The 11,840-nt window shown below is 39.1% G+C and overlaps 1 protein-coding gene across 1 annotated transcript; it reads right to left on the reverse strand.

The window, feature by feature from the left end:
* Positions 1 to 249: 249 nt before the first annotated feature.
* On the reverse strand, positions 250 to 9,517 carry gabrd (gamma-aminobutyric acid type A receptor subunit delta). The gene is made up of 9 exons (XM_079466785.1): positions 9,283 to 9,517; positions 7,706 to 7,821; positions 5,348 to 5,415; positions 2,806 to 3,026; positions 2,148 to 2,230; positions 1,838 to 1,975; positions 1,607 to 1,762; positions 1,314 to 1,522; positions 250 to 1,104 (listed from the first exon to the last, which is right to left on the reverse strand). Exons 1-9 carry the CDS (start codon positions 9,348 to 9,350, stop codon positions 790 to 792), a joined length of 1,374 nt encoding a protein of 457 aa, XP_079322911.1. The 5' UTR covers positions 9,351 to 9,517; the 3' UTR covers positions 250 to 789.
* Between the last annotated feature and the right edge of the window lie 2,323 nt (positions 9,518 to 11,840).

Genomic DNA, 11,840 nt, shown 5'->3' on the forward strand with positions numbered 1-11,840 from the left:
TTCCATAACATTGAATAACTATTTTGAGAGCTATATTTCACAGCGTAATTAGAATGTGAAGATTAAAAATAACAGTTTCAGATTTAAGAGGTTGTAATGGTACTGTAAAACTGAATGAAGACGATGTTTGTCTATTGTACACATTCCTGACTGTCATCTGCAGATTCGCTCTCAAGATTGATCAACAACATGGTTAAGTGTAAATATGTACAGAATAAAGACATTGTTAATAATAAGTTGGCAAAACTCAACATTCGTTAAATATTTTATGCAAACAAAAAGACATCAAACAGACATTTAATGATCGCACTAATTAAATACTCAAATCTTATCGGTTCGTACACATTAGTCACAAGGCAAAGAAATCATTTCTTTACAATGACACTCCTGTGAGGTAATCAAAGATTTGCCTGAATGAAGACAACAGAATCATTCCAAGTTCTGCTTTATTCCAACATCATTCACTCGTACCAGCACAGAGAAGATATTCTGGTGCAAATATAGCGAAGAAGAAGAAGAAGAAGAAGAAGAAGAAGAAGAAGAAGAAGAAGAAGAGAGGGATATAGAGATTGAAGGGCAACTAAGAGCAGAACAGCAATAATAAAGCAAAGCTTCACTCCTCCCAAATATACTTTAACGCAAACATTCAAGAACCTACACAACACCAGTGCATAAATATATTCATAAGCATTTGATCATTTCATAAAGCATAGAGTTTCATAATGTTGATATACTGTATGACAACCTCATGATATGGCATAGATTTGTGTACATGCATAAGGGAGTCATTCACATGGTGTACGCCACCCAGTAGATGACGTTGACCACGGCGAAGGTGAAAGGGAAGACGGCGCGAGCGTAGATGTCGATGGTGTCAGCATCGATGGGTTTGCATTTGCAGCATTTCTTGCCTTCGCCGCTTTCTTTCTGCGCTCGACGGGACTGTGCTCCATGCACCTCACTGCTGTCCTCCTGCACGTTGGGCGCAGCGTCCATGGACCGCTGGGCTCGGCTCTGTCTCTTTGAGATGAGGAGGCCCTGATTCATGCCAGCCACAGACAGAGAGAAGAGAACCATGGCCTGCTTTCCATTCTTCACCATAGACTACAAGAGAACATCAACACCAGACAAACGTCACTCGCAAATTAATAAACAAAAACACTCTCACAATATCAGATTTTCACTACAGGATTATGAATTCACAATGTAACGATAACATCACAATATGCATAATATTTGGAGAAAAATTTAAATATGTTATATGCTATATGTCATTTTGAACGTTTCTGGCCAAATGTTTCTTTTCTCAGCACCTCTTTGCTCTTGTTGCTCTTGACTTTGGCTTTCTCCTTCTTGCTGTAGTCTGCATTATAGTGGGCAAAGGCATATTCAATCAAGGCAGCGAATACAAAGACATAACAGATCCAGAAATACACGTCCAGAGCTTTGATGGCAGATGCGCGGGGCAGCGACGAGCGAGCGCTAACCATCAGTGTCGTCATCGTGAGAACTGTCGTGATCCCTGAAAACAGCAACCACAAATCATGTTGTCAAGTGAACTACTGCATGTTAAATGTCTTCCTTTTGTTTGTATTAACGCACTGACCTAGAGAAACCCTAGCAGGCACAGCTGATTGGCTGATCCAGAAGGAAACCCACGACATGGCGACCAACAGGATGGAGGGCATGTAGGACTGGATGATGTAAACGCCTCGATTCCGTCGTAGCTGGAAGCGCAAGCTGAGCCGTGGAAACCGACCCGCTGTATCAAAGATCATTCAAAAATGTGTTAACAAAACTGATTAGGAACACCAAGAGTCAAGTTTCACAGGCTCACCAGATTTAAAGTTCATAATTTCCGTCACAAAGTTATAATCTGTGATGGTAAACTGGGACAGCTCCAGTTTGTCCAGTCCGTGGATTTGTCTCTGACTGTCTGACCAGTGGTACACAATGTCTTCTGAAGAGTAACCATCTGCAAACCAGACAAATCATCAATCTGTGTATCTCCACCTGACTTTTCTTAGCGTTTTTGATTCTTTTGGTCTGGCCTTATTGTTGACCTTTGTTATTGTCAGTTTTAATCTAGAAATGTTTGTTTTGTCTTGTCATTGGTTCAAGTAGATCAAAGTTTTCCTGGGACTCACAGCTTTCCAGGTCCAGCATGCATTCCTGTTCATCCATTGGGTATTTGGTAAGGTCCATGTCACAGGCCACTGTAGATGTTATTCTGAAAGACAAACAATCCGACACAGTCTCACGGGAATGTGTCACGAATTTGTAATCTATTCATTCATATGTATAAATATATATCAACGCAATCTATTTTACAAGGTGTCTCGTTCGTGTGAATTGCTTTTCTAGGCTCTCATTAGTATGTTTGGTAATGATTTGACTTTGCCCCTGTGATGTAAGGTTTGATGTTCGTAACTCCAAATGAGCTTTTGGGGCTGTGATTTTAGGGTTTGAGGTGTTGGTTGACCACTGCACAACTTCTTTTTATATCAGGTTATAAATATATAAATGTACATACACACGCAGTCTGTGTATTAAAAGTCATGCTGAATGACATGAAAAAAGGGGAAATTCATAGGAATTAATAAATACATTTCAAATTTTGTGCCAATGCAACTAACTGCCTTGACACTGGGTTGAACAATCACACAAGATATGGATGTGCTCACGGTTAAACTTCAAACACAATGTGGATTTTGAGTAAATCTCTTTGGCCACACTAATGTGACTGAATGGCTTTGTCAATAGTCCATGGCTTTTTACAGCGTAATGAAACGTGATGAAATATACCGACTGCTGTACAGAATGACTCCGTCAGGCTGCAAGCGTATCAGCTTGTTCTCCACCGTAACATCATGAAACCAGGCGAATTTGGCATTCACGATGAACGTGTCTGGTACCCAGAGTTTGTCTACGAAGCGGCTGTCCAGACCCAGAGTTTTATTCGTGTGGTTGTAGGACAGACGATCATCTCTCCAGCTCTGACGCAGAAACACAGTCATGGTGTATTCCTGAAAACACAACATATGGTGATCATATACTGTATCAAGAATATCATGAAGAGATTATTTTCTATAGAACGTGTGTGACTTTTTAAAGAACATCAACTACCCTCCACTTCCTGCCTAACAGCTGATGAAATGTTTCCCCCACAGAGAAGAGGACATTCATCATCATCACCAGGAGCCAGTTCACAGCATCACAAACCGTACAACATGGATCAGTCATAAGCCTATTGTTATGTTTCTGAAACTGGTTTCTCCACGACCACACTCAACCCTTCAGCTGTTGACTATACAGACGTGCCTCAATCCTCGCGCTTACAACAAACACTTAAAAGAGAAGTTTTCAACCAGGTATCCGTTCTTCTCAGAACATCCTAACGGATAAGCAGTTGGGCTTCACAGGTGTACAAAGGTAGATGACCAATCCCATCTCATGGTCACTGGAGTTCCTCGAGGTTCGGTCCTTGGATTCCTCCAGTTCTCCATATACTGTCTAACGTCTTTGGACCCATTGTGCAGGCATGTGGCATTTCTTAATACTGCTCTACTGACACCTACTTTAAATGTTTCTTTTCTTTTCAACTAGATGATATCCTGGAGCATGTGAATCATGGCCAGCCTGGAAGACAACCTTGGCACGAATAGGTACCTTAAAGGGTAACTCTCTTTAAGCTCCAATAACACTTACACTCTTTTTCATCTGTGTCTTTTAACTGAAATACAGTAGAACTGAGAAGATAGGGGACCAAAAGTTGTTTGGTGACACATTAAAGGGTAACTCTGACAAAAAAATTAACATTCTGCCATTAATTACTTACTCTCAAGTAGTATAAAATCTGTATAACCATCATTTATACAAAAACACAAATGAAGGTAGTTTTGGAAGCTTTCTGACTCCTCCTTAGAATGCAACTCAACCAAACACACAAGCCACATGACGGTGTCAGCATCACTCGACGCATTTGTGGCTCTACGTCAGAATGCGCATGGGTTGAGCATGGGTTGGCAGAACTTACCCTTCAATGTGTCACCAAACAACTATCTTCTCAGTTCTTCTGTATTTCAGTTAAAAGACACTGATGAAGAAGATTGTGACAAACAGCATCTTTAGGGGACATGATAATGGCTCTGGAGCAGATACCAGGCTAAATGCAGATATATTTTTGGAGAACTCTGAAGTCATCTCAGGTGTCCATCCCAAAGCTACTTGTGCCTCTTATGTATATGCCAGCAAATGCCACGAGAGACATCTTAGCAAAGGTGTGGGATGATGGACCGAGTTGACTTAATCTACAAAAAAACACCTACAAAAAAGCTCAAATCCTTCACATATGAATAATATCTGTTTTAATTGATAAGACATTTGAAAAATGACACCCTGTAAAGTCAGTCTGACCTGCTTTATATATTCTAGGGTTTACATGTAAAGGCTCTGTCTATTTTTGTATGGAGGATATAAATATATTAGCTTCTTTCCCAGCACACCATCTGTGACCTGCTTAAAATCAGCAGCCAAGATTCTCCTCTCCCCAGTGTCCTCTTCACGTCATGAGAAAAGAGTGCGAATCTTGCATCCACATACATCACAGTCTCATTTCAATTCAACACAACGAGTGTGTCATCAGTAGTCCTAACAGTATTCCTCAGTTTTACGCTTTGATTTACAAGAATCAGATCACCAATCTAGTAATGCAATATCAGCGTTGTTCATATGATCCATTTTGTTCTTTAAACGGTTTCCATTTCGAGCTTTGGTAGGATCTTTCTGATAATTATAATTCTCATTACAGTACACAGCGATACAAGCACATACTGTTGTTTTCATCAAGGTATAAATAACCCTAAAAAAGTCACACACCCATACTCATATTTATACTTCAACATCAAGTATGAGGATTATTGAAGAAGTCAGTACGGCAATATTATTTTCTGTAAACCTATTTGCATTGTGAAAAGCACTTAATAAAATAAAACGGTCTTAACGTGGTTACACAAAGACATGTTTACTGTGCTGTATGACTTCACATACAACAACAAATCAGTCAACAGCACATCAATTAGGTCTTGAATGAAATGAATAAATGAACCTGTGAATGTCTTCATGTATCTCTGTTTGTATGTGAAACCTCAGGAGAATATGAGCGTCCGTGTGTTGAGATCCCATGCCGTGACAGTTAAGTTATGATTTCATATGATGGTCAAGAGTAGCGCATGCATGTTTCCATGGCAACTGTGCAGCAGCATCTGTATTAGTAACTGGCTCTGTGCTGTAACTGTGAAATGCTGTACAGTTCATCTGAGATACAATGAGCATATTCATACATTACCATGTTGGCTTCTGAGATATGGTCAATACTGGCTACTTCAACAGCCATGGCCACGTTTACAGGAGGACCTGTGAGGAGAAAACAGCTTTAACGGTAATGACAGTTTGCTGACATGGAAGGCTAGAACAAAAGCGATGATCACATCAACACAAATAATCTGCTTCATATGAAGAAACTGTCATCAATGTATCTAATCTGGAACATAACAGACTGCGCTTGTTAAAGGAATTGTTCACTTTCGACATACATTTTCATGATAATTGAAATCCAGGATACGCACACCAAATGACCATCTCAAACAACAAAAAAGACACAAAGACAACTGAATGTGTGTCATTGAACATTCAACAACTTTTGAACGGTCCTCCTCCGGTCTACACATTTGTAAACACTGACCCGGTACTTACACCTACTCGTGAAGTATTGCATGAAGTCGTGAGCGTGCTTCGCAGAACAGAGCAAGGCGACCGTTTGTGTTTATAAAGCATACACATTTAAAAAAAAAGAAAAAGACTGATGGTGTGGCTAGATCAGACCCTGGTATCGTTTAAAGGCCACTGAAACTGTCATTTTGACCGTTTGGAGTCCATTGAAGTCCACTACATGGAGAATAATCCTGGAATGTTTTACAGTTTAACGTCTACAGATGAAAAAATTACATAAACATCTTGCATGACAACAGGGGTGAGAGTAAATGATCATAAAAATGTATGTTGATAGTGAACAATTCATTTAATATAAGATTACCAAACGGGGACCTTGAGTCAATTCAACTGATTCTGTGGGCTGAAGAGACTGAGGAGGACGTTTGGACACTTTCTTGTTGGTAGAGTTGTATTTGTTTTGAACTGTTATTCTTTTGGCAATGCAACGTTCAGTGTTTGAGATATTTGCTCGTGAAACCGTCTAGTTTCTGAATAGAAGCAGAACAGTGATCGGATGCTTTACTGTTTTACATCACTCCACCACAGGAAATGATGAAACAACATTATAGTTTGCAGTGGACATCACAGCAGACGCAGTAGATCTCATTACACTGTAAGTTAGCCACTAATGTTTGGTTTTAAATTCCTTGAAAGTTTTGCCTTTTTTGCTAATGTTTTTATTGAATGTCTACTAACATGCCAACTAAGGGATGGGCTTTGATTTGATTTATGGCTGTGAGTATTCTTAAGTGAAGAAAGCACATTGGGCAAGCTAAAGGGGAAGACTTTCTTTAAGACAGCATGACATCTAAGTTTTATGGAATATTGTAGTGTTTTTATTAGTGACTTATCTGGGCACTTCATAACGTTTTTTAATTCATGTGCTCTCGTGATGTTTGCAATGTGGACTCATGGGAAATACATACATACCACAAAAGATGTAACGTAGGGGACCAATTGCTACAGTTTTGAGAAACGAAAGACCACTGGGGGCGCTAAAGAGAAGAACCGTATTGGATGGAGAAGGGAATCGCTTTCGGGTCTGTTCTTTGGCCGTGAAACGCTTGGAACAATTGCACTTTTTGAATAAACAGCGTAGCCGTATCTTCCTGTTACGTGTTGTGTTTAATGTTGTATAATATACAAACTGTTCAGGTTACATGCTTAAATACGTCTAAATTGTGCGTACGGAATAACTAAATACGACGTCTGATAAAATACAAAATCTTTGCACCCCAATATAATATAATATGGTGTTGTTAACAAATGTGTTGTGTGGCGCTGCAAAAAGTGTACAGAGGTACGTATTTCCTATGAGAACAGGTTGGAATTTTAATCAAAAACGTTGACCTACATATATAAGGGCAAAAACGTAGTTTTTTTGGTTGATTATTCTGCTTTCTTTATTAATTCAGATGTACAGATGGTCTGAAAGCATAGGGCAAATGTTTATGTCAATGTCTAAAACTGTGTGAGCACATTTCTAATCCTATTCTGCGTATACGCAACGTCTATGAATGAGGCCGCAGGGTTGTTGGAACTCTTCCGCAGAACCGTGGATCTCCAGAGGCAATCTCTGAGTTAAAGTGTTTTTGAATATCATGTTATGTTTGTTTAGGTGCGTTCACACCATGTCAAAATGACAGTGTCAAATGATAGTTTAGTTATTGCATAATATTTCCATCACATAAAACATATTTGATGTTGTCAACAACATTTCACAAACAGGAAGCAGACGATGCAGACAGGAAGTGAGTTATTTTTACGTGGTTGGGAAAACTCTTGCGCTCCTTTATTGCTCTACAAATAGACTGTTGAAAATGGAGCATAGGTCTGAGAAGGAAAAAGGCATTATAGCTGCCAACAAGCTAAGCGTTAATGGCAGAACAGAGAACCTCATGTCATGTGCTGCTGTAGAGATCAAACTACTCACCTCCGATGCCTGGCCGGAAGTTTCGAGCGTAGCCTTTCATTAAATCATCCAGATTTGGCAACCAGGATATCTCAATGTCTGTACCCACATAGTCACCAATGTCACTGAGCATGGCTCTAGAGAAACAAAGCACAAATCAAATCTTCACTTGTTAGCACAGATGCTCTGTTGATAAATGTCATATGGAAACGCATCATTGACAGGCTTGTTCTTCTCAAGTGTTTCAAGACTGGTCTTAAGGATGGAAATGCATACATCCAGTTCGGTTGAAAATTGTCCACACAGTCTTTCATTGATTTCTAAGCTTGTTTCACAGCTTCGCCACCAAATATCGATCAGATATCGTTGTTTTTATTCATGTGCTCTCATAATCTCTGTATGATGCACGTCTCAGCGTGGTTTGGGGTTTATGAATGTATTGTTCCTTAGGTCCTAGACACAGACAGCTGAAAGAGTTTGGTCACAGGCACATTCTACGATGGCCACATTTTGTGCTAATAAAACTAGAGCTCGTTGGTATCCTTCATCATCCACTCAACACAAATATACAGCAGATGTCTGTAAGGTCATGAGAATAAGATATCAGGTGCAAACTGTATTTATGCGTTGCTAAAGTGTTATAAAACGATTGATAACACACATCCTTTACATACACTTGACCCTTCCTGTCCTTTCCTTCTCTTATTAAAAATGAATGACATTTATTATAGTGGAGTTCATTACGTACCTAAGTTACTATATAGCAAACTCATAGTTCAAGTGATAGTCGCCCCCAAAAATCAAACTTTTGTCCTTTTTTACTCCTTCTACACGTTTCAAGATGTTTTGATGATCTTCCAGGCCTCCTCATAGTAGTAAAGACATAGTTAGAATGGTCCATCTGATCATAGTGGCTTTTGTGAACGTGCGACGGAGACTCACAGAAAAGGGAAGAATAATATGTTGATTCATTTGATTAGTGATTTCTTTTTGCGCTAATAGTTCATATGGACCATTTTAATGATGTCTTTAATACTTTTCAGGATCTTGACGGTGAGAATTACTGTGAGGAGGTCCGGAAGCATCACAAATCTTCATTTGTGTCCAAAAGACGCAGAGAGGACTTGAAACGTGTAGAACATCATGTGGTTGAGGTAAAAAATGAGCGAACTATACTTTTAACATGTATTGAAATGTATTATTTTGACTTTATTTATTACTGGTAACACCCATACTAACCTAATAGAGAGATATCTGAAGTAAATATGACCATGTAGAAATGAAGTGGTCATGAGGAAAGTGTCTCTATGATTGTGCACAAATATCACATTAACCCTTAAAACAGAGAAACACGTGTGATCAGACAACAATGACGTCACAGTGCACTATTTAACTGTGTTCTCGTGTGACTTGTTATATAACAACGAGTGATCTGTGTTGTTGGGATTATTAAAATCCACATCGACCACCACACGATCAGATCAATGTTTGAAGTAAAACCATACTGATATATATGACATTGGGACTGTGACTTTAGCTCGTATGAATATTCATGAATAGGTCACGGTTATGTAGATGAAGGACACGCGCATCCTCACCTGGCCGATCTGTTTCCCATCATCCACCCCAACCACAAGATCCACGAGGAAAAACACAACACGTCCATTATGCGCGAATATCATTGAAATATCCCAGAAAAATGTGAATCATTTACAGTCCGTGTCCTAATATCCCGACCGCACAGAAGACGCCATGCATCTCTCTCTCTCTCTCTCTCTCTCTCTCTCTCTCTCTCAATTCTGAACCATTGTCCGGTTCGCCATCACCCGACTCGGTTCATTCAAAATGATTCAATCGTACTCACATCAAAATGTATCTGAAAACAATCAACAATAGGATCGAATTGTAGTTTCTCACACTAATACAAATATAACTTATAACTGAAAAGAAAGCAAATACATGATAACATAAGTATAGATAAACGCTCATTGAGGAGATAAAGGTACTCTTACACTGTGATTCATCAGAGTCGGTTCGTTGAATGAATCGTTTGTAATGAATCGCTGCTGAGCGATGTCGTTCCTCCTCTCCGTTCACATCCCATTAAAATCCTCCTCACACACACACACACACACACACGATAAAACACGATCTCTTATATAACTCCAGCACTGCTTTATCATCCTTTAACTCTTCAACCCTTTAAAAGCATCACATATATGGATTTGTCCTTATTTATAAGGGACAGTCTTCATTCATCAACAGTATACTGTAAATAAGTCAGCCGGTGGGCTCATTTTCATCTTTTGCCCCTTGTCAGATTGAACATCCATTAAAATGCACTCAGTAATCATACAAAAACAACAACAAATATTGAATAAAAACAATTGACCTTCAGATAAAACACACCGAGGGGAAACTCAATAACACTAACAGTAATGATGGAAATCAGACGTTGGAGAATACTCTTATTTCAATTGGCACGGTGTTCCAGTAATGAATAGCTCTAATTAAAAAGACTAATTGACCCAACTTAGCGCGTCTCATTTGTATAACACAATCACATCTAGTAGTGGTTCTTGTTTTTGGGGGAGGTGCATTACCCCTTTAAGATCTAAAAAATCAGGCAGACATCAAAGTGCTTAAAATGATCAAAATTTAGCAAAGTATATATAGATACAGTAGTATCTAACAGACTTCCGATCAAGTGTTTTAAGTGATCGTTTATGAAGAGATTCAATGGGTTTTAAAAACGGGTTTGCTTGTGACCAACTAGTACATCAATATGTAATACGAGGAAAAATCTTTGCATGACATTGTCAGATTAGGTCTTATATGCCTAAAGTTAGCCAAATGAAGTTTCATAGCATTGACCACCTTTTTGGCATGTTTTTGAAATGCCATTTGAGAATCTAAAATGAACCCAAGATATTTTAAATCAGACACAATCTTGAGCTTATCACCATTAACACATACAGTACATCAGGGTAGTGGGACACTGTGGGTTTTTGAGAAAAATACATACAGATAGTTTTGCTTGTGTTGACGTGTAAACATGAAACCTTTGTGGTGGATATTTTCATGAAGTGGGTTTCTTCACTCTAATCGCTGTAAAAATTGATTCAAGGGGTCAGTTGAGGCCTGGTGGTTAGATCGTTGGGCTTGTGATCAGAAGGTTGCCTGTTCTAATCTCAGTGCCAGCAGGTCATGACTGAAGTGCCCTTGAGCAAGACACCTTACCCCTGATTGCTCTGCAGTAATGTGCCACTGTAAGAAAACTACTTGTAAGTCGCTTTGGATAAAAGCGTCTGCCAAATGAATAAATGTAAATGTAAATGTAAGACTGTCTATCCTGTTGTTGTTAAATTCCTTAGAAATGTTTTGCAAAAGTGGCAGACCACTCAGCTCCTTTGCCCTTGAGCAAAGACCAAGAGGTTCTGTTGAAGATAAGAGATGGCGACATATTTTGTTGTATCCAAAGATGCGTTCTTGCTCAAGGGAGGGGAGGGGAAGGGGTGTCACATGGAAATAATATAAAAGCCCTGTAAGCGAGAAGGAGGGCACCTTCTCTCTGCACCATGCTTGTGATGCAGACTGAATGTCAATAAAATATAAAATATCTTGCAAGGTAACTCATGCTCTCTGTGTGTTGCATTTGTCTAAAGTATTTGTCAAACTCACCTTGATTAAGGAATAAGAAAATTCCACAACACCTTCAACCAATCAGACACATGAACCAGTGCTAGAGCTAACTTACTTGCAGCTTGCTGTTTGCATGCACATATATAACCGTATCAGCCTACATTTACAGATGGGAAAACTAAAGGCAAATCATTAATATTCATACTAAACAACATAGGACCCAAAATGTATCCTTGAGGAACGCCAGTCTTATCATTTAGATAATCTGATTCACCATAACCAACATGTCCTCTTTGCTTCCTATTTGTTTAATATGATTTAAACCATTCAATTGCTTCACTAGAGAAGTTAAAAAATGATAACTTTGAGAGAAGTACCTTATAAGCTTTCCTGTAGCTCAGTGGTTAGATCAGGCACTAGCAATGCCAAGGTCGTGGGTTTGATCTCAGGGTATTGCACATACTTACGATGCATCGTCCTATACATTTGATTCTAAGTCGCTTTGGATAAAGGC

This window comes from Barbatula barbatula, assembly GCF_947034865.1.
Source record: "Barbatula barbatula genome assembly, chromosome: 11".
In the NCBI taxonomy this organism is placed as follows: Eukaryota; Metazoa; Chordata; class Actinopteri; order Cypriniformes; family Nemacheilidae; genus Barbatula; species Barbatula barbatula.

Excerpts from the sequence above, each read along its gene's own strand:
- gabrd (XM_079466785.1), bottom strand. The coding sequence starts at position 9,350 with ATGGACGTGTTGTGTTTTTCCTCGTGGATCTTGTGGTTGGGGTGGATG. Across the intron at positions 7,822-9,282 it reads ATGGGAAACAGATCGGCCAG|AGCCATGCTCAGTGACATTG; the intron begins GTGAGGATGCGC and ends TTGTTTCTCTAG. Across the intron at positions 1,763-1,837 it reads AATTATGAACTTTAAATCTG|CGGGTCGGTTTCCACGGCTC; the intron begins GTGAGCCTGTGA and ends TCTTTGATACAG.